The sequence below is a fragment of the Heteronotia binoei genome, chromosome 11, assembly GCF_032191835.1.
Source record: "Heteronotia binoei isolate CCM8104 ecotype False Entrance Well chromosome 11, APGP_CSIRO_Hbin_v1, whole genome shotgun sequence".
NCBI classification, from domain to species: Eukaryota; Metazoa; Chordata; class Lepidosauria; order Squamata; family Gekkonidae; genus Heteronotia; species Heteronotia binoei.
In genome coordinates, this window is record NC_083233.1 from 44,611,470 (window position 1) to 44,633,813 (window position 22,344).

Sequence of the window (22,344 nt, forward strand, 5' to 3'; positions counted from 1 at the left end):
TCAGAAGTGATTTGACAGCACTTAATACATACACACAATGTTTACTGAAATCTCAGGAGTCGGGGGGGGGGAGTAAATTGTGTTTTCAGTGCCCTTCCTTTCCCCATAACTGCAAAAATAAAAAAATAAATCATAGAAGTAAAATTTTAAAAAATTCAGAAGGAACTTTGCAAAATAAGGGATGGCAGGATTCAGTTTGTCTTGATGCAGAAACTGGATTGCAACATTAGAGGGCGTGGCTTTTCTTCTCTCATGCTTTTCATAGAACTTGACCAAGTACACAGTATAATGTATTGGTTTAAGTGTTAGACTATATTCTTGGAGACCTGAATTCAAATCCCTATTCTGCCATGAAAATTTCTGGGTGACTTTGTGCAAATCACCCTCTTTACAAGGTTGTTGACAGGGTAAAATGTATATTGCTGTGAGGTAATTGGAGGAAGGGCAGGATAAAATGTACTGTATTGTTTAGTACCTGAACAGGTTTCAATGGAGGTTGAGTGGACGATCTACACCTTGCATTTCATAAAGTTCTGCCTTGCTTTTTGATTATTGATGGTGGGGGGAATCAGCATTCTGGGATTCATATCTCTCAAGGCTTGTTTTTGAGTGCGTGTCCTCGTGATTGCAAATACGTGATTGCAAAGTCTATTTGTTGGACTACCTGTTTTCCTAGGATACCATGACAGCTGTTTGAAAACAGGCCCTGGTAATGCATTTTTTTTAAAGGTAAAGGTAGTCCCCTGTGCAAGCACAGAGTCGTTGTTGACCCATAGGGTAATGTCACATCATGACATTTTCTTGGCAGACTTTTATGGGGTGGTTTGCCATTGCTTTCCCAGTCATCTACACTTTATCCCCAGCAAGCTGGATACTCATTTTACCACCACCAACAACCTTTATTGGCATTATACACTAAGAAGTATACAGGAGATAAGGAGTACTCAATACAATTAATGCAAATCACGCCTTTTTGAAGCCAGATACAAAAAAAATTTGCCACCATTTCAATAGTTACAGTGTTTTTTGAGGAAAGAAGAAAAAGGGACTTATAGTTGTCAGATTGGCCTATTAAATCCACTAACAACTGCTCCAAATACTTAACACAAATGTCAGAGTAATAATCACAGTACAGAAGAATATGCTCAATAGTTTCTACTTCCTTTCTTCCATATTCATATAGCCTGCAAGTAAGAGATCTTCAGAAACCTCCAATGAAGTACTGCAGAGGGCAGCACATTGAAATGTCCTAACATATAAGCTTTGCGGGTATATGGATCAGTAAGGGAGAAGGAAGGCTGAGTCAACCTTGAGCCAGCTACCTGAACTTAGCTTCTGCCAGGATTGAACTCAGGTCATGAGCAGAGCTTGGACTGCAGTACTGCAGTGTTTACCACTCTGCACCACAGAATGCATACTGGTAATGCATACTGGCTGTGAAAGCTCTATCTCTCTTTTGCCTCAATCTGCCATATTATGGGAGTGTACAGCTCTCGCAACTCTACTCCTAAGTACAGTTTTGTACCATCCAGCAATAGAGTTACACAAATTAATGGCAAAGTATACCTATGTTTGCTCTGTTCTGGATAGTCTTGGGGAGACTTGAAAAGCTACACAGGGCAGTGAGACTTTGTCCCTCAATTACACTGTAACCTCTCTCTGGTTTTGAGAGTTTCTCACAAGCTTGCAATGTAATATGTGCATTTTTTTTTATGTTTCAAAGATTTTATTTTAACAAAATACAATGGATCTATTCTCCAAACAAATATTCACATCTTGTGTAACAACAATTATCCAATGTGCATCCTGGTATTTAAAAAGCAAACCAACCCTGAAAGTTGCTCAGGGTTGCCAGTTTTGTGTCAAATATTAGTTTGTCATTGTGGGACCACCATTGTCATTTCCATGGCACCATATGCATGAGGAGCTTTAGAACAAATCAAAGCCAAAACCAAGCCATGAGTGAAATTTAGTAAGGTAATGAGGTAATGGAATTCAACATATGAAGGCCCAGTGGAAAAATGGGACGATTTAGTGAGATAATTCCCACCACCACCACCTGAGCACACTTTTAGAGAATAATTTATATAAAATATTTTCTTCTTTGGAATGAGTAAAATCCTTTTTAAGATACAACTTTACTCAAATTGTATAGTGTGAAGATTGTTATTAAAGACAAAGTACAGCATTAAGTAATGACAGTTACGGTATATTTTATGTAGACATATGCAGCATATATTCAGGGATATTTGTAGTTTAAATGTGAGTAATTTTGCCTGATATTCAGTATCCAGATATGCTGCTAGCTCTGTTGTGTTTCAGTGAGTGTTTCTGCCAAGATAGTGTATTGTCTCTGGTTTACTACATGACATAAACATTTCTGAAAATCATACATTTATGCATGAAGTAACTAGAAACTTTGACTGTATACATAGAGATCCTTATGTATTTGAGGACTAAATCATGGATATGTGTGATTTTGTTCTCACCCATCCTTGTTTTGTTCTTCTTAAAGGTTAACCCAACGCCGCAGGGAGTGCAAGCATTGCTGAAGATGATGTACTGTCCATACTGTCGTGGCTTGGTTGCTGTGAAGCCGTGTTATAACTACTGCTTCAATGTCATGAGAGGCTGTCTAGCCAACCAAGGAGAACTGGACACAGAGTGGAACAATTTCATAGGTGAGTGAGTGGGCAGGACTCTGGTTGCCTAAAGATTTCGCTCTGCAGCTGTGATTGCACGCACACACACTAAATAATGCACTTTCGATCCACTTTAAGTGAACTTTCTACCTGTGTGAACTGGCAAAATCCAGTTGGAAAGCACATCGAAAGTGGATTGAAAGTGCATTATTTAGTGTGTGTGATCTGTTAAGCCAAATGCCCTCAAAACGAGGTTGGGGAATTAGTTAGGTGGGCACCTGGCTCATTAGGAATCTTTTTACCAATTTATACCAGGCTCAACCATCCAGAGGGTAAATGCTCAATAAAAAGGACTCTAATTTAATAAAAACCAATTGTAATTTATTTAGAATAATAGTTCTTCCACACAAGATAAAAATACAAAACAATCACACATTCACACAGGCCCAAGAAACACAGATAGATTGATAGGGGAACATATAAGGGTAAACAGACAGGGTAATATTTACCATCGTAGTCTTGAGGAAGGTTCCAATGGCGACATCAGAGGACAGGGGAAATGGACCCAAAACTGTGGCCAGAATTGGGGATGGATCTATGCAGCGGAATGTGGGTTGCTGATAGAAGCACACATGAGTGGAGTTGGGTCAGAGGTTAAATAGGCTCCCTTAGGCCCCTTAGGGGATGGGAGGTGACGGGGAGGAGAGATGGGAGGCTCTGTGATGACCATGAAGGCTGGACATTAGCAGAGCCAATGGTGAGTCCTTTGGTGACATCCAATTGGGTGTTTGCTTTGACCAATGATCTTCACCTTAGTCCTGTGAACCTGGAAATTTCCAAGTTGCAATATGGCCTGAGGCGGCTCCAAGGTGTTAGACTGGGGTAAGAATGGGAATGGCTGGATACTTAAGGTTAAGTGGGCTTATCTGGGAAGGTGACAATAGGGAATCAAATATTGACCTAGGTATCACCAGGGTAAGACAAAAGACTTGGTCGATGGAGGAGAAGTTCTTCCTCTTTTTTCATCGTCTTCTGGGCAAGAGTTATTGTTTAGGGTATTGCTAGGCAATCAGGACTAACAGTTGAGCTATTAATGCATTCATGGAGCAAATGGGTTGCTTGCGGGCTAAGGGTGACTCAGGGTGTGTACATGAACTTCTCACTATGAAGGAATGAAGTCCAGCCTGGCAGGAAGATGGCTACAAGTGGTGTTAGCGAGACACAGTGGATTCCATGCTCAGCGCTTCAACACCGGTCGCCTGGAAAGCTCTGTGGCGGCGCAGCTTCTTCCCCACCATGGCGGACCCACGCAGTGACGGGGAAACATCCGTGCACGTTGGCAAGCACTCTATACCGGTTTAGAATGCCTACACACTTAGGCTGTTTACACACATGAGTCCCTTTTAGTCCCTGGTTCATGGAAAACAGGCTAGAAACTGCTTGCCTGTACAGTTCATGGTGTTGTGGCTTCTGCCACTGCAGTGGCCAAGACTGGGCACACAAGGAGTAGCTGGCAGCTCATTTGTAGAATGCTGCTGCAAAGCTGAGGCTGATAGTATCCACATAAGCCTTAGAAACTGTAAGCAAAGTCCACTTCTTAGAGCAGATGTGTGAGAGTCAAAACTCCAGGCACCCTGGCAACCATACTGGTGATCACGATGTCCATATGTATGAAAAGTAGGGGGCTTTTTCCTCACAATTCCCCCCCTCAAGACCTACGTCACCAACTGGAGACAAGGTCTTGAATAACACAACAAGCAAAGTCCATAGCTGCTGTTGACAGGCGGCGTAGGGGGCTTTTTCCTCACAGATCACAACCTGCATGTGGCTAAGAGAAAAAAGGAAGATGGACATCACAGAGATTTCTATCTGGGATTTGCTCTGTCTGTCGCAATAAAAATAAGTTCATTATTTAGGGATGTTTGTAATTGCCAAAGCATAGCACAGATGGAAGAATAAGATTCCCAAAAAGGGAAAATGGTTCCAGACCTACAATGGGTTGCATCTCTCTTTAATGAAGGGTTGAACATTTAAGTTGTTCATTCCCCTATTTTCTGTTCCGATTGGCATCAGATCTCTGGCAGACCAAGGTTGCCTCAGACATCTGCTACCTGAGATCCACAAAGGATGCTGGGGCTTGAAACAGGCAAAGCAGGGGTTGAATTGGAGACGTTCAGTGTGCAAAACAGGTGTTATATCACTAAACCATGGCCTCTCCCCTTTGCAGACTTGCTTGTAATGCACATTTGTTCAATCCTCTTTGCTTTTCCACAAGGAATGCTGGGAATTATATTTCTGTAAGGGGACTGAAGGCCTATAATGTATATTTCTCTGAGGGGACTAAAGGCTTCTTTACATATACAGTTCTTGGCATGTTTGCCAAGCAACACAACCCATAGTTCCTGAGGGGAACAGTCAGTTAAACCTGTCTTTTAGAGCTCTTGTTTTCTTGCCTAGACACAGAGCCAACCCTGTCATTAGTCAGGAAAAAGCAGCCCATTTTAGGCAGCAGGTTCTGGAGTCCTAATTAAAGGATATTATACTGTTACTTGTTGAGGTTACTTGAATCTTTCTGCTACCAAAGGGGCTGGCAGTAGGAATTTCTGCATCAGGAATCAAATGGCTGAACTTTCCTTGGGGAAGAAGCCAAAAGAGATCATGTAGCCTCCTCAGGGAAATTTGTTCTTCAGAGCTTTGAAAAAGTCTGTGTCTGTGTTGCACTTCAACTTTATTTCCTTCACAGAATGACGATTCCCATGTTCTTTTGGGGAAATCTCTGAACAGTATGCTAGCTAGCCACTCATCTGGTCACCTCTGGCGAGTAGGATTCACATCTAGGTGAACAGAACATGAAGTTTCCATTATGAGCTGGTGTGTTTCCTTTGTCTCTCTCAGGCCCTCCACATAACACGTTACTGATATTTCACAGGTGAATGAGCCAGCTTATGACCCTCTTTTTGTCTGGCTACTGACTTTTGTGCACTTGTTTAAAAATTCACTCAGCTATGATTCCATAGAATTTTTCAGAGTATTTGTCATATATGTTTTAAGTACTCCCTGGTGCTAGTACTGGGGCTTGCAGGATCTGAGAAACACACATTTTTACAAAAAAAAAAAAAGGCTGGGGGGAGGAATGTGAACACACTGGCTAATTCATCCAGTATTGAAATAAAAATAACTGGGGACAGAAAGAGTTGTAGCAGGAAAAAAAAGGGGGAAGGGAGGGAGTGCTTTCAAGAAGGCAAGATGCCAGGGGATCAAATCAAACAGGACAATCTGCTAATTGTAGGAGGCTGTGCAACCCCTCACAGTGGCTCAAGAGGAAAAATGAGAAGAGTAACCAGGAAGGGAAAGGAAACAAGGGAGGCATAACTCTTCAGAGTTTGTGACAAGGAGGAGCAGTGGTCTCTGCACATACAAGCCATACAAGCACTGCAAAATTAAGCATACTTGATTCTGCCAACTTGGTTAATATACATGGTAAGGCCAATCACTTGGTGGCAGAGCACATGCTCTGAATGCAGAAAGGCCCATCTTTAATCCTCAGCATCTCCAAATAAAGTATCTCAGATAGAAAGACTGGAAAAGTCTCTGCCTAAGACTCTGGAAGGTCACTGTCAGTCAGAGCTGATAGATGTAGCTGTGGGCACATCTGAGCTGGGATGAGGAAGCTTTTCAAGATTCCTACATTTCTTAATTGTCTGATGGAACAGTCAATATTTTTACTAAATATCTGCAGTTCAGAAGAGCAAGAACTTGCCAGGTCTCCTTGGAAGCCCATTCCATAGCTAAGAATGCTCAACTTGGCCCCACTTTCTTAATGGGCTTCCTTAAAGAAAGGAGAAGATCTTGATGACTGACTAGGGGGGCTGGGGGAGGAAATACACAATCCCCTTGGGTAAATACACATGTAGTAGCATCTGTGTTCCAAGTAGTTGTAACCTGAGGCTTGAAGCATCTTCACTTCCCTTACCCACCCACCTCCTCGGTTTAGTAACCCCTCCAGAGAAGCATCGTTGCCTTGAACTTGGGATCAGCCTATTAAATGTCAAGTGCTTCTGCCAAGGAGGATTGAAGGTTTCTCATGATTTGCTAGCAGAAGAACCAGCCAGGAGGTGGAAGCCAGTCAGCTCTCTGCTCTGCACTCCTAACTTCTTTCCTATCCCTCCTTTTCAGTCTTCATTTTTGATAAGCAAAAAGTCCCAAATTGCATTTTGGGTTTTGTTGTTTTGGTAATCGAATTTGATTTCTTCTCTGTGCTCCTGTACTGCCTTCTGCCACCACCCAAGAGTTTCCAGCTAAATATATTCTCTGAAGCGAACAGTGGATTGGCTTATCTTTAATACCCCACTCTGGCAGTCTGTGTTTCTCTCTTTCTCTTGCCAGTCAGAGCGAGGCTTGCATTCCTTAGTGGCCATTGGTGCGATGCCATGGGATTGCAAGCAACAAAAGTCCCAATTCACACAGCATTCCCAAGAGCTTGTGAATGGCCTGACCAGCTCTGAGGCTTCAGGAAGATGCCAGCTAAAGTATGCCTGGTTCCAGTGCCTTATGAAAACGTATTATCTATAGGAAGCTTTTCTTGTTCTCTGGAACCATGACAATATTCCTTCTTTTAAAAACAAAGTACAATAAACATTTTCTTGTTAAGTAAGTGAGACAGGGTGGGTTTTTTTTTTTAAACTAAGTGCTTCTTCTTGACTAAATGGGATGGCCTTTTTTAAAAATTCACAATCTGCCCCCCTTGAGCATTCAGGCCATTTTGAATGTCCATCTAAGTCACACTCTGCTCCTTTGCGAATGCTTCCATTTTGCAAGCACATCAAAAGCATTCTCCCTCTACCCTTCCCCAGTTCAATGAGGGATATTCACATTCACAATAATTAGTCAGAAGATTGAAAGCTGAGCTTTATAGAGCTGGCTGCACCACTGTCTCAGACTGCATTGTGGTGGGCTTGTTCCTTTGGCACACTGCACATTGAACAGAGGTCTCTTTGCAGCCGTTCTTGAACTATGCATTTCGGATCGGCACACTGTGTACACATGTGCACTCAGTGGCTGCTTCCCCTAGCTTTCAGTAGGGTTTGTAGCTTGCTGGGCCATCTCAAAGGAATGACCTCCTCTCATGCAGTGTCTGTTTTTCATAGGGCCAGAGGCATCTTTTCTTTGCAAATCATCTGGGAGTGGGGGAGGGCTTCTAATTACTAGCCTAGCGCAAAGCCCCAGAGGACATGCCTAACACGTTACAAGGCTGGAGGGTAGTTTCTGGGTGATCTCTGTCCTGAGCCTTCCAGGACAGGCCACAGATCTGGCCACAGTAAGAGGTTAGAAAAGATGTTTGTGCATTTTTTAAAAAACCAACAAGAAAAATGGAAACTTAAATGGTGAACTGATGCAAACAAGGCAGGTGGTCTTTATTTATTTTAGATAATTTGTTCTAATTGTAAAATTTCAGGGAAGGGTGCATTTTGGAGAGTCTGGAATCTTAGAATTCAGGAAGGGAGGGAAATGTAGAATAACAGGAACAGGACAGGACACCCACAGAGGTGGGTGGAAGTGTTGGTGGTAAGACAGACTGCTGTGTCAGAAGCAGCAGCTCAGCCTTTTCCTTTGGCTTCTGAAGTCACAGGATCTCTCTCTAAGTAATGAGCTTTCTCTTCCTAATCTAATTTATCAGTGTGGGCAAAGGAGGCACTGCTGTACAGCTAGAGGGAAAGGTTGAAAGCAGTGACCTTCCCACATACCTGTTCCCGCCAAAGATCTGCAGTGTAAAAAAGCACGGCATGGTTGGCAGAGAAAGCAGGTGCTTAAGTTCTTCAGTGATGTCAGTAGCTTCTTTCTACCCAAACCTATCTGCATGATTACAAAACTACTAGATCTTCTTCGTGGTCTCTGTGCAGTCCCACACATGGGTCTTGCTGCAGGCAACGGATCCGTACCTCGGAGCTCCAATAGCTCGCCTATAGCGTCTTTTGGCGCGCTTTCCTCCCGCCCTGGGGAGCAGGCAGCGACTGCGCATGCCTGGAGCGGGGGGAGAGCGCCCATTCCACTCAGTTTCTTCCCTACCGCCGCCCAGACATCACCTACCTCGCTGCGTTTCCTCCTTAGCTCGTTTTCTTCTCCATTCTTCTCTTCATCTGGTATCGTATTCACCTCGCCTTTTTATTCCTTGCTATTTTTCGTCCCTAAAAATATATATATATATATTAAAAAAATCCGTTTCTGCGCTTCCTTTCCCCTTTTCTTTCCCTCCCTCCCCTCCCTTGTCCGGAGCGCATGGAAGGGAAGGTTACGTTCAAAAAGTGCAGGCGCTGTGGGGCTAAGATCCCCACCACTGACGGCCACAGCCATTGCCTCTTCTGCCTTGGAGAAGCCCACCGGGTCGACTCCTGCGCACATTGTGCTAATTTCGGGAAACAGGCTCGTAAAAATCATGCAGCAAGGCTCCGGAGCTTTCTGCTTGAACTGTCTTTGCGGGCAATGCCCGCGTCTGCCTCGCCGCCTCCCCCACCTAGAGCGGGAGATTCGGCCACTTCGGACGTGCCTCTCTCTCAAAAGCAGACGCACAAGTCCGTAAAGAAAATTTCGAAGCACGCCGGGACCGGCCATAAGTCTTCTAAAAAATCACGTCACTCCGGCTCCGAGGATTTGGCGCCGAAAGCACCGCGTCACTCGAAAGCGACTGATTCGACTCCGAGGAAGTCTTACGAGTCGCACCCGACCGAGTCGCACCCGACCTCGCACCCGCATTGGGCCTCGACTTCGGCTCCTGACGCTATGGATGCCGCAACCTCGACCGCTCAACTCCTGCTTCCGTCAGAACTCTCGGCTCCGTCAGATGTAATCACTGATATGCCGCAGCTCACTCCTCACTCTTCTACGGCCGTAGAAGTGATTCCTATTCAGTCTCGCTCACCGTCGGTCCGCAGCGTGGTTCCGTCTGACTTTTTGGAACCCGACCCATCCGATCCTACTCAACATTACGCGAAGTCTTCACTTCGACTCGGATCCTTCCAGGATGTCGCACTTTCCCCCCTGTATAGGGACTCAGTGACCCAAAGCTCTACTCACCGACTTCGTTCGCGCTCTCCAGAGACCCAGCCCATACCGCGTCGGATTCGATCACGTTCCCCGACACCTATGCCTCCTCGGTTTCGCTCTCGTTCCCCGCATAGACACCGTGATTCCAGCTCCTCCGCCTACTATGACCGTTATGACCCGTATGCGCGCCCGCACCTCGACTATTCATCTCGTCCGCGCTACGACTACTCTTCTCAGTCACGATCGCCTTCACGAAGGGTTAGGTCTCGCCATCGCCTATCCCGTTCCCCTTCCTACGAGGGTACTCACCGCTCCAGATATCAAGACCTGGGTCGTGATGTTGTTACCCCTCGGATCCGCTATGACGACTCTCCTTGAACCCAAGCATATGATTCTCACCGAACCCGGGCATACGGTCGGCTCTGAGACCCTCCTCCAATCCGAGACTCTTCTCGACCCCGTGACGACGATCGACTCCGAGACTTCTCCGAGCTTCGAGAATCCAATCACCTGCCCCTTCGGCACTCGGTACCGTCTCCAGTCCCAGATCGCCCTCGGGACCTAAATAACCCCGGTACCATCCCCCCCAGAGCCCCGACGGTTCCCATCCGGATTTCTCCAACTCGACCAGCCCAGGACACTCAAGCTCCTAAGCTTCGGGCTTCGGCCTCGGAATCGATCGCACTGCGCCACTCTTCCAATGCAGACGACTCCCAGTCCGATCGGGAATCCTCTCTTTCATCGGATTCGGAGGACCACCCTGCCTCTGTTGCCTCGGAGTCTGCACCACAGCTGCGCCTTTCGCCATCAGATGCTTCCAAAGCATATTTAAATCTCATCACTACGATGGCTGACGCTCTCCAAATTGCCTTGCCATCTGACTCTCCTAAAGTTTCAGACATTGTACATGACTTAGTACAGGCTGACTTCCCACCAGGGTCGCTTCTCCCGATGCTACCTGTACATCTTGAGGGGTTGCGAGAGGCGTGGGACAAGCCGGCCTCTGTCCCACCTACCTCCAAACGATTTGACTCGCTCTACAGGGTACATGCCCCGGATGCTAAATTCTTGGCGACACACCCAGCGCCCAACTCTATTATAGTTCATTCTGCCACTAAGGCCAAGCCCTCACGACACCCTACACCACCAGATCGCGAAGGGAGAAAACTGGATACCTTGGCACGGAAGTTATTTACTCTGGCCTCTACCAATTCTAAACTCAACAATTACTTAGCTTATTTTTCTGCGTATGTCTTCAATCTAGCCAATCAATTTACGCCCCTGATCCCCTCTCTCCCTGAAACCTCTCAGAGAACGGCCTCCAATTTGGTGTCAGAATTGTCCAGAGTCTCCAAACAGCAGATAAACACCGTACGACATGCTGTTTCCTGTTCTTCGAGGGTCTTCGCTTCCTCCGTCGCCTTGCGCCGTCATGCCTGGCTGCGTTCTACTAACTTGCAGCCCGACATCAAGCAGAAGATAGAGGATCTCCCCTTCGACGGCCTAGGCCTCTTCCATGCGTCCACGGACGAAGTGCTAACCTCTGTTGACGATGGCCGCAAACGTGCCAAGCGCCTGGGAGTTTCCCAAACTCCCAGCAGTTCAATCGATCGAAAACTTGGAGACCATCATTTCAGAAACGACAACGGTCACCAAAACAAAGTGACTACTGGAGGCGAAAGGCTTCACAACACAAACCTCATTTCCAGCAGAGACCTAAGCCCCAACAAACCAAGAAGGCTTCCCTCCAGACTAAGCAGTCTCTTTGACTCTTTCCAAACCCCACCTGCTCTCCAAACCCCACCGGCTTACAGCACACGTCTCCTTCCGTTCCTTCCCACTTGGAACTCGATCACAACCGACTCCTGGGTGCTGACCATTGTGCGCCTAGGTTACGCAATCGAGTTCATTTCTCCACCTCGCCACCACTACTTCATTGCTACCCCCCCGTCTACACTCCTCCATCAGGAAATCCTGGACTTGCTCCAGAAAAATGCCATAGAACCCGTCCCTCCTCAACATCGAGGGACAGGCTTCTATTCGAGATACTTCCTGGTCCCCAAGAGGGATGGAGGCAAGCGTCCCATTCTGCGAAACCTCAACCGGCACATTGAATACAGGAAGTTCAGAATGATCTCCCTGCAGTTCATCTTGCCCCTTATTCCCAGAAATTCCTGGATGGCTTCTCTAGATCTTCAGGACGCTTACTTCCATGTGACCATTCGACCTCAACATCGGAGGTATCTGCGATTCGCCATGGGCCAGGACCACTTCCAATATGTGTCCCTGCCATTCGGCCTCTCCACTGCACCCCGCGTTTTCACCAAGTGCATGGCAGTGGTGGCAGCTGCTCTTCGCATTCGGGACATCCCAGTCTTCCCATATATTGACGACTGGCTTTTCATAGCTCCGACTCAACATCAACTGCAGAGCAACCTCAACACAGCTCTCACCCTTCTGAAGTCCATGGGCCTTCGTGTGAATGCTTCAAAATCTCACCTCACACCTACCCAGGACCTCAAGTTCATAGGGGCCCTTCTGCGCACTTCTCTCCATCGTGCCTTCCTCCCCGAGGATCGGGCACTGACTATCATTGCCTTAGCCAAGTCAGTTCAACAAAAGCCTCGTCAGTCTGCATTCACAATTCAACGCCTGCTGGGCCTCATGGCCGCCACAACGTCTGTCCTTTACTTTGCCAGGCTACGGATGCGACAACTACAGCTCTGGTTTGTACGAGCCTACCATCCTCAGGCGCAACCGCAGAGCGTTTTACTCACTGTTCCACAGAGAGCACTTCTATCTCTCACATGGTGGACTATACCTGACAATCTGCTCGCAGGCATGCCGTTTCTACCGACTCCTCCGAGGGCTGTAGTGACAACAGACGCCTCCAAGTGGGGATGGGGAGCCCACTTAGAGGACAAGACCGTCAGGGGGCTTTGGACTCCCCCCGAGAGGGCCATGCACATAAACTGCCTAGAACTGATTGCTGTGCACAGGGCCCTCCAATCGTTCCTCCCACTGATAAGGGGCCGGCACGTTCAGATTTCCACGGACAATATGGCAACAGTTTACTACATAAACAAGCAGGGAGGCACCAGATCCCTCCGCCTGTGCCATATAGCCGTACTGCTCTGGGAATGGTGTGTCAAGCACAACATCTACATGACTGCCATTCACCTCCCGGGTGTGGAGAATGTTCTGGCCGACTCCCTCAGCAGGGTTCGCATAGACGACCACGAATGGTCCATCAATCCGACCTACCTTCGTAGTATCTTCCGATGCTTCGGAACGCCCAAGGTGGACGTCTTTGCTTCCAGGGAGAATGCCAAATGTCCTCGATTTTATTCCAGGAGGGGCAACGACGCCTTCCTTCACAGCTGGACAGGTCCTCTTCACTACTTCTTCCCACCAACCCCCCTTCTGACACGGGTGTTGGTAAAGATAGCACGAGATGGCACGGACTGCATCCTCATTGCTCCATGGTGGCCTCGGCAACCGTGGTTCACGAGGCTTCTACAAATGTCCCGCCACACTTACCGCCGCCTTCCTCCGGCGGGCGATCTTTTATCACAGGCCAGTGGTCAGGTTCTGCATCACAACCCTCGGGTTCTGGCCTTGGCAGCCTGGAGAATACATCCGCCTGCCTCTCCACAGAGGTAGCCAACATCACCTTAACGCAAGGAAGCCTTCCACTAGACTTTCGTACCAACGCAAATGGAAGCGCTTCTGCTCTTTCGCGACGTCTAATCACCTGCAGCCAGAGTCAGCACCCCTTAACCTGATCCTTGATTATCTACTTTCTCTACAGAAATCAGGACTCTGTTATTCCTCCTTAAAGGTTCACCTTTCTGCAGTTTCTGCGTTCCATAACCCGGTTGATGGCAAAACAGTGTTCTCCCATCCCTTGTCTAAGTCCTTTCTTAAGGGCATGTTGCACCTCAATCCACCTGTTAAGCCCTTCGTCCCGACTTGGAGTTTATCGCTAGTCCTTTCCTGCCTGATGAAAGTTCCCTTTGAACCTATGGCTACCATAGACCTTAACCTTCTTTCCTTTACATTGCTGGTAGCCCTTACCTCAGGTAAACGGGCAAGTGACTTATGCGCCTTCCGTCACGATCCTCCCTACACTATTTTCCACAAGGACAAAGTTGTTCTGCGACCGGACCCTGCGTTCCTTCCTAAGGTTGTCTCCCAGTTCCACTTATCGACTTCAACTTCTCTACCAACGTTTTTCTCCAACCCATCCGACCAGGGACAACGAGCCCTGCATTCTCTGGACGTTAGAAGGGCTTTATCTTTCTACATTAATCGTACACAACCTTTCCGTAAGGACCCTAATCTGTTTGTGGCCTACGGAAATCCTCACAGAGGACACAAAATCTCTACCCAGAGACTATCTAAATGGGTAGTTAGTGCCATCAGGTTGTGTTATGAACTGGCTAAACAGCCTCTGCCCGAAGGTCTTAAGGCCCACTCTACTAGAGCGGTCTCGACGTCTTCGGCTTTCCTGCAAGGCGTCTCCCTAGAGGACATTTGTGCGGCTGCATCGTGGTCCTCACCATCCACGTTCGTCTCCCATTATGCCTTAGACGTTCGTGCGAGACGTGACGCCTCCTTCGGTCAAGCGGTCCTCAGATCCATCTTCCACTGAAGTCAGGGGTGAGTGCATCCGCTTCCATCTCTATGTTGCATAATATGATGTGATTTGCTTATGTGACTAACTTGCTTCTTTTACCAGCACCCTCCTCCAGGGCATTTAGCTGGCTAGTCACCCATGTGTGGGACTGCACAGAGACCACGAAGAAGATAAACAGGTTGCTTACCTGTAACTGATGATCTTCGAGTGGTCATCTGTGCAGTCACACACGCCCACCCAGCCTTCCCCGCTGCTGGCCTCTTGTATTCGTTGCTTAACTTGGTATAGTGTCAGTGCCAACGGCAGCTGGAAGAAACTGAGTGGAATGGGCGCTCTCCCCCCGCTCCAGGCATGCGCAGTCGCTGCCTGCTCCCCAGGGCGGGAGGAAAGCGCGCCAAAAGACGCTATAGGCGAGCTATTGGAGCTCCGAGGTACGGATCCGTTGCCTGCGGCAAGACCCATGTGTGTGACTGCACAGATGACCACTCGAAGATCATCAGTTACAGGTAAGCAACCTGTTTTTCACTGGCAAAAGGGCTGTAGCAAAAGGGAGGCAGAGATTGGAAATGACTTGAATGAGGGGGTATGGAGACTTCTCCATACCCATGGTGATAGGTTTTTCTTTGTTGGGTTGGAGAGAGTAGGCAGCAGGCCCAACTCACATGGGATGATGAGTTGGAGAAAAACATTGTTTAATAGTTCACATTATGTTTCTTTCAGTATGAGTTATGTAATATAGTGGGCTTAGCTCCTTTTCATAGAAAAGTGGAGCCAGGAGAATGGATGACTTACACCATTCCTCATCAGCACTGAGTAGGAAGAAGGGGGAAATGGGGTGGAGCAAGGCCACATCTGCCTTCTTTTCCCAAAAAACTCTTTGGAAAACATACAGCTGGGCAAGGAAGTGACTGTATTAACAATGTTAGAGAATGAAGGTCTATCCCGGCTGGGCAGGTATTGAAAGGCAAGCTGATGGACTCATTCTGTTTAGAGATGCTTTGAGTAGAGGGAGCAGGGATCCAAAATTGCAAAGAGTACTTGATTTTTTTGAAAAAATTGTTGTCACTCATTTGAGCATGTGTTGCTTACCTCAGTTGAGTTTGAGCACTAAACCTTCTTCCTTGCATTTTCTGTGTAGACTCCATGCTGATGGTGGCTGAGAGGCTGGAGGGTCCCTTCAACATAGAGTCAGTCATGGATCCAATTGATGTGAAGATTTCTGATGCTATCATGAACATGCAAGAGAATAGCATGCAGGTGTCTCAGAAGGTATGACAAGGGAGTGTTGCACAAAGAATTTAAGACAATACAGGTTGTCCAGAAGGAGGTCAGCTTCTTTGCATAAATATCCAGACCCAGAAAATGTATCCTCAGCACTTGGTTGCCAGGGCACCAAAACATTTGATGGCAACACCTTTGAATGCAGAATACTCTAGGACAGGGGTGGCCAATGGTAGCTCTCCATATGTTTTTTGCCTACAACTCCCATCAGCCCCAGCCATTGGCCATGCTGGCTGGGACTGATGGGAGTTGTAGGCAAAAACAATCTGGAGAGCTACTGTTGGCCACCCCTGCTCTAGCCCTCAAAGTAGAGCTTGGAAGCTGATATCGGATAGTTCTGATAACATCATTCCTCTTCAGGGTGTGAAAACAGACTGTGAAATTAATATAAACTGTGCGGTCCAAAATCTCTCTTCTAAAACTGCTGCATCCCATCAACCTAGGTTTTCCAAGGATGTGGGCAGCCCAAAATGCTTGTACAAAGTCGAACATCTCGTTCTATCTCAGAAAGTAGCTTCAGTGCTCGTTTCAGACCCTACAACCCAGAGGAGCGACCAACAACTGCAGCTGGCACAAGCTTAGATCGACTGGTGAGTGTGCAAAGATATCGTGAGGATGAGAAATTTAAAAATCTGAGAGTCCAGTATGGTACACCAAGTGATCTAAGCATGTACAAGTAAGGTCTTGATAGATTCAAGTCAAAGTTGTCTTGTTTATGGAAAGTTACTGTAATGATCTTGGGCCTAGCGAGGCCTGCAGGTCCCAAGGAAGCCTGCTTAGGAGTTACTGGGAAAAGCCTACATCTCCCAGGATCCCCTCTGTCCCTCTGTTTGGGTAGCAAGGGGTTTGGACTAAAACAGGCTCAGAGAGGGGTGGGGTCTGGGAAGAGAATATAGAGGCCAAGGCCAGGAAGTGGGTGTTCTTTCTCTGGAAGGCTGAGCTGGAGGTAGGCTGTGCCTGAAGAGCTTGAGCAGGGGAAAGCTCCCTCATCCAAGGCAAGGGGTGAGTGATGGTTAGTAGTTTAGGGACTGTAAGTTAAGACCCGTTAGGACTCTTATTTTCCCTTCACCCTTTTACTGTTTTCTGCACCTTGGTTGTTTATATTGCACTGACTTTAAAATAAACCTTTTTGTTTTTGTTTACTCTGCCTGGTCGTCACGCCTATTATTTGGCCTAAGCTACAAGAGGCCTGAAAGGCTTGGGAGGGAACTCTGGGCCTTCTCATGGGGAACCCTTAACCCAGAGTGGTGGCAGCAATTGGTAATACCCCCTGAGTCATGACAGTTACAAAAGTGTGTGGAGGGGAGTAAATACATTTTAAATATATATCATGAATTGTTTTGTCTTAGAATATCAACAATGAACCTTGCAATAGGAATCAAAGGGTAAATGTCAGCTTCTATGATTTTTTTAAAAGTTGCTTGCTTTGGCTCAGTGGTAAAGTCACTTGCATTTCATAAAAAGCTGATTTTCTGTGTTCAGGATTTCAGGTACTGGATGGCAGGTAGGATCTTGCCTAGCACTGTAGAGATCCATTGCCAATCAAAGTGGGCCATCAGTTTCTCTCCCTCTTTTATATGCAGTGTCATTTGCCTGTTTTTTCTTCAAGCTTTACCTGTGTTTTTTCAGACCAGCTTTGCAGTGATACAAAAAAAATTCAGGGGGTGGGAGGGAGAGCAGCAAATGGTATTCTGTGTAGATGGGGGAGTTAAAAAGGCCAGCTGGAGCAAAAACCAAATGCAGAACAGCCCTTTGCTTCAAAAAATTGAGTGTAATCTCAATAATGTAAAAGTTCTGTATGTGTGAATGGCTCTGTCATCTAGGTTCCCCCTATCACAGTAGCCTGTCTTTTGGTCACATCAGACAAAAGAAACCCAACTAAATCGTGATTCTTCATGCAAAATAACAGTACAGCACTTTCAGTGTTTAAAGCATCTTGTATAAATTCTCAGTAATTTTCACAACTTCTCTGTCAAGTAGGTCATTACACCTAGGGGGCTGCATTTTACTTTTCCAGTGAATTCATGTTTGAATGCTTGCAGCTTGTGTTTTTAGCCATGCCACCCATATGGGAGTTTTGCTGCAATATGAGCCTATGAGATAACTAATTTACAGGAAGTTACAATATAAGTACATATGCACATGCATATTATGTGTTCTGGGGCTAGTTGTCTTAAGAACACAAAATTGTCTTGAAGGGATTCTGGTTAGTGAGGTTCCAGAAGTTGGCGGAGAAGATGCAATTGGCAGATTGCAAGCAGGGCCTCCCCTGGTGGTTGCCTCCACATTTTGGTACTTGGAGGTCTACTGCCTCCATATAGAGAGGCTCCACTGAGTTATTCATACCTGATAATCATTGATGGACCTCTCTTTTATGGATGTGTCTAACACTTCTAAAAATTATCTCAGCTAAGTGGCCATCAAGAGGTCTTGGTTTGGAATACTGTGCTGAATCTGTCTTGTAAACATTCCATTCTAGAGCTAGATTCCTGGTTGAAACAGGTACTAATAAACGTAAAATATATAACTGTTTCATCTTCCAGTGGTGACTTTCCTAAGTCAATAATGTGTTCTTTTCTGCTGAACCTACCACCAAACCTGCTCTGCAGTACAAGACTATAGAAGCCAGAAAAAAGTTAGTTAAGCAAGCAAAAGGATGTCCAGAGTTATGATATTTTCTGTTACGTATATTTTTTAAAATAGGTGACGGATGTGAAGGAAAAACTGAAGCAAGCAAAGAAATTCTGGTCCTCTCTTCCTGGCAACATCTGTAATGATGAGAAGATGGCCGCTGGCAATGTCAATGAAGATGAGTGTTGGAATGGAAGCAACAAAAGCAGGTTTGGGAGAAGCCAGAATTCCTCTTGCACCTTCTTCCTCTCTGACTTCTTTCAGCGTGTCCAGTTTCAGGCTGCCCAACATCTGGATGCCTGATGTTTTCACTGAGTCAGGGATTGCATGCTTTCTCTTTTTCACCAGACCATTACCCCTTTCTGGCCACTGGCAATTGCTAGCAAGGCTTGACTTCATGCATGGATTCTGGAAGTTAGATTCTGGATTCTCTGCCACCCCATGGAGGGGTGGGGGGGAGAGTAAGTGATGCAAGAAACGTGTGGCTAGGGATTGCTACATGCTGTATAACCTGACTAGGTGTTGTCAGGGCCTCTTTGACCCCCACAAGTGCACTCACCCAACCTGGCTGATGTTTAAATTGTGCAGGGTAATTGTAAATTTGGAATGGAAAAAAGGGATGGAATACTTTGCAGAAACAATGGGGCAATAGTGTACCCAGGCCTCAGATTCAGCAGAAGCTCACAGGAGCACAGCTCCTGAACCTTTCTGAGGGTTCCCCCTTTTCCTCCCCACCTACCTTGTCCATTGAATAGTAGGTGCAGCTGCATAACAATCCCTGGATTAGGAGAGTGGGCAGCCAGCCAGCCACCAGGGGCTTTGCCACGCCCCCAGCAGCCCTTGTTAACCCCTGGAGAAGCCCACACCACTCTTTCTCTACTTCTTATGTGATTTTGGGTGGCAGGTGGCTTGCTGGCCTTTTGTTGGGTGGGGGGGTGGCCCAGGAGAGCCCCAAGCAGGCCTCACTCGCCCGGGGCTCTCCTTTCTTGTATTGGGCTGCTTTGGGCTCGGGGGGGGGCATATGCTGAGTTATGCTAATGAGCTCTGCCACCTATTTTTCTACAACACAACCCCTAAGTGTATCCCAGTGGTTGCCTACAACTCTTGTCAGCAATTAATTTTGGAATAGGTTTCCTGGGAGGCAGCCCACCAGGTCCTCTGTCCCCATGCCAGCTGCTAATCCTGTTGTTTTAAACTGGTAGTTCTCAAACTTTTTGAAGTGGGTCCCACTTCTGAACTTACTCTACTCTTTGAGAGCCCTTTGCAAAGTAACTCTGCATGTTTTCCTCCCCTCCCCAACATAAAATGCAAGAATCTGGCACAAATTAATACAACAGTTTATATTTTATGTTACGTTTATAAATATATTATTGAGCAACAGGTTGTATTTGAGGGCCTTTTCTGCACATTATGCAGAGGCCTTCAAGCCTCCCAAAGCATCTTCTCATAGTTCACCTGGATCCACTTCCTGCCTCCAGGCACTGTGACCCACCTGCAGTCCACTTTTTGGTTCCAACTCATGATTGGAGAGCCATTGGTTTAAACTGTTATTTCATCCACAGCACTTTCTTAGATCTAGGCTAGCAACTGACTTTGCCTGGTAGGAATCTTCAAGAAGTCAGATTTAGCACAAGACCCTCCAATTTCTGCCCCCTGTTTAGTTGCTGGCTGCAGTGGGCCCCTTTGTCAACCCCTGTCAGTCAGAAAGACCTGTAAAATGAATCCACTTCTGCATTGCAAGGATCAGCAGAGATGAATGGCCTTGTACTGAATCAGACCATCAGTCCATCCAGGCCAGTATTGTATACTCTGACTGGCAGTGGGACTCCAAGTTCTCTGACAGAGTCTTTCACATCACTAGTGCGATGAGGCCTGGTCCTTTTTTAACTGGAGATACCAGTGATTAAACTTGGGACCGTGCTTTGCCAGTGAACCACATTGCACCATTGGCAGTCCAAGTAGGAGCCAGCTAGATGAGACATCAGCCACTTGCACCCTTGTTTCCAGGCTGTAGGACTCTCTTTGGTCAGAAAACCATGTTTGATTATTACAACATGATAATCAATAATTCTGCTGACGTAACAAGATGTCTGTTATCAGAAACTGGAGTTATTCATTTTGGTTATTGAAACTGCTTAACTAATTGGTGCCAGATGGTTGAGAAATCCTGCACTGCTGAAATGTACATAGGAAGAGTCCTCTAGACTTGTTTTTGATCAAAAAGCTGGCTTCTGTTGCAGGTACATCTTTGCAGTGACAGCAAATGGTCTAGCCAATCAGGCAAACAATCCTGAAGTGGAAGTTGACACCTTGAAACCAGATGTGATGATTCGCCAGCAAATTGTGAACCTTCGAATCATGACCAGTAAAATGAAGAATGCTTACAATGGGAATGATGTAGACTTTATTGATATAAGTAAGTGGGTCTGTTTCTTCCCAATATATATGTTTGTTGATGAAGCTGATGGAAGTTCTGGGATGCTAATGGAGTAAAAGACCCAATTCTGCAATGGGGGAGAAGAATGTGACCACTCCTTTGCTTGCTCAGGAGTGGCAGATATTTCCTGATGCATGAGGAGAAGATGTAGTCAGCTTTCAAAGTGCTTGCAAGCAGACTATAGCAAGTGGTGGCTTAGTGAAATGGCCCTTTATATTCCCCGGTAGATCACCAGGGTGTTGATGGTGGGATAGAAATAAGACAATGGAGTGAGAAATAGTGATTTATGAACTGCTGGGAGGGATGGAAAGTAAACAGTGACTGGAGACAAAAAGTTGAGCTACAAATTTTGAAGAAGTAAATGGTGGTATGGGCCTCATAAGACAGTACTGTCTCAGAATGCAATCTCTGGATTTTATGTTCGTGGTGTTCACCGGATGAGGCAAAAACCTCCCTAAATGTAGAAAGCTAGTACAAAACTGAGGAAGACCATTTAAAATCATTCTCCTTGAGATGCTGGATTTCCACAGGGTAGGGATTTTTGATGTGAAAGGAGGCACTTTTGATCACATGATATCCTGGTACAAAGTAGAAGGAACCTTGACCCTGTGATTTTTCTGAATTAGTAGATTGACCCCTTGTTGCCTGTATCCTGAAGGTGTTTGGTGCTTGTGCTGCAGTCTGGATTAGTTCAGAATTAGGTTTTATGTGTGGCACACCAGGTCCTCCATTGTGTGGCACCAGTAGATGTTGGGTAGGTGGGCCGTAGCCTTTATGCTCTGTCCAGTCTCCTTGAGCTCACTGGTCAGGAAATGACATTTCTCTTCTGTTGTCATAGGTGACGATGCCAGTGGAGAAGGCAGTGGAAGTGGCTGTGAATTACAGCAGTGCTCCCAAGAATTTGTGTTCAATGCAACAGAAGTAACACAGGATACCAAGAAATCGGACAAAGAGCTGGGCTCTTCTGCCACCAGCATGGGCCTGTCAGAAGCTGCCCTGCTTCTTAGCATCTTCTCATTCTTGGCTATACAAAGACAGTGGAGATAACCATTCCTCTTTTTTTTTAGAATTGAAGGGGGGAGAAAAATGACTCTTATTAAAAGAAATAGGAAAAAGGCACCTGATTTCACTTGATACCATCTCGTGACTTTTGGGGGGAGGGGGAAAGGGGTGTTTGTAAGTTAACGGACAGCAATGTACAGTTTTGTTTTGTTTTTGCTATGTTGCCACTGGTTTTTAATAAGTTTTTTCGTCTGTCTTTCTCTCCCTCTCCCTCTCCCCCTCTCTCATTTTTTGGGAATGGGAGGGAAAAACAAACAGGGATTTGGACCTGTTAGTCTGACCTGTTTACTGAGATGCCACAATAAATGTGGTTAACAGAGTGTATATACAGGCCTGTAGTTAGCAATGCTTTTGTCTTGTGGTGTTTTTGTTTTTTAAATCAAAACTCTCTATCCTCTTCCCTATCCTTCTCCCCACCCCTTTAACTTTATTTTATCCTGTTTTGTACAAAAGAAACTCCACAGTTCCATTTTGGCATGTATTGAGGGTGTCTGTCTGGGAAAAAAAATGAAATTATCTGTACAGAAGCAAAAGGGTTTTTTTTAAATTTATCATATTTCATGGGGAAAGAAACTGTCTATCAAGCAACAGAAAGTGCTTTGTGCAGTGGA

The 22,344-nt window shown here is 46.2% G+C and overlaps 1 protein-coding gene across 1 annotated transcript in view; it reads left to right on the top strand.

Moving 5' to 3' along the window:
* The window catches only part of GPC4 (glypican 4), an 88,673-nt gene extending 66,616 nt beyond the window's left edge, over positions 1-22,057 (top strand). Inside the window, exons 4-9 of the mRNA XM_060250049.1 lie at positions 2,516-2,681; positions 15,461-15,591; positions 16,047-16,193; positions 18,307-18,443; positions 20,475-20,650; positions 21,510-22,057. Of these exons, the coding sequence (XP_060106032.1) occupies positions 2,516-2,681; positions 15,461-15,591; positions 16,047-16,193; positions 18,307-18,443; positions 20,475-20,650; positions 21,510-21,718 (966 nt within the window). The 3' untranslated portion in view covers positions 21,719-22,057. The remainder of the gene's footprint in view (positions 1-2,515; positions 2,682-15,460; positions 15,592-16,046; positions 16,194-18,306; positions 18,444-20,474; positions 20,651-21,509) is intronic.
* The last annotated feature ends 287 nt before the right edge of the window (positions 22,058-22,344 follow it).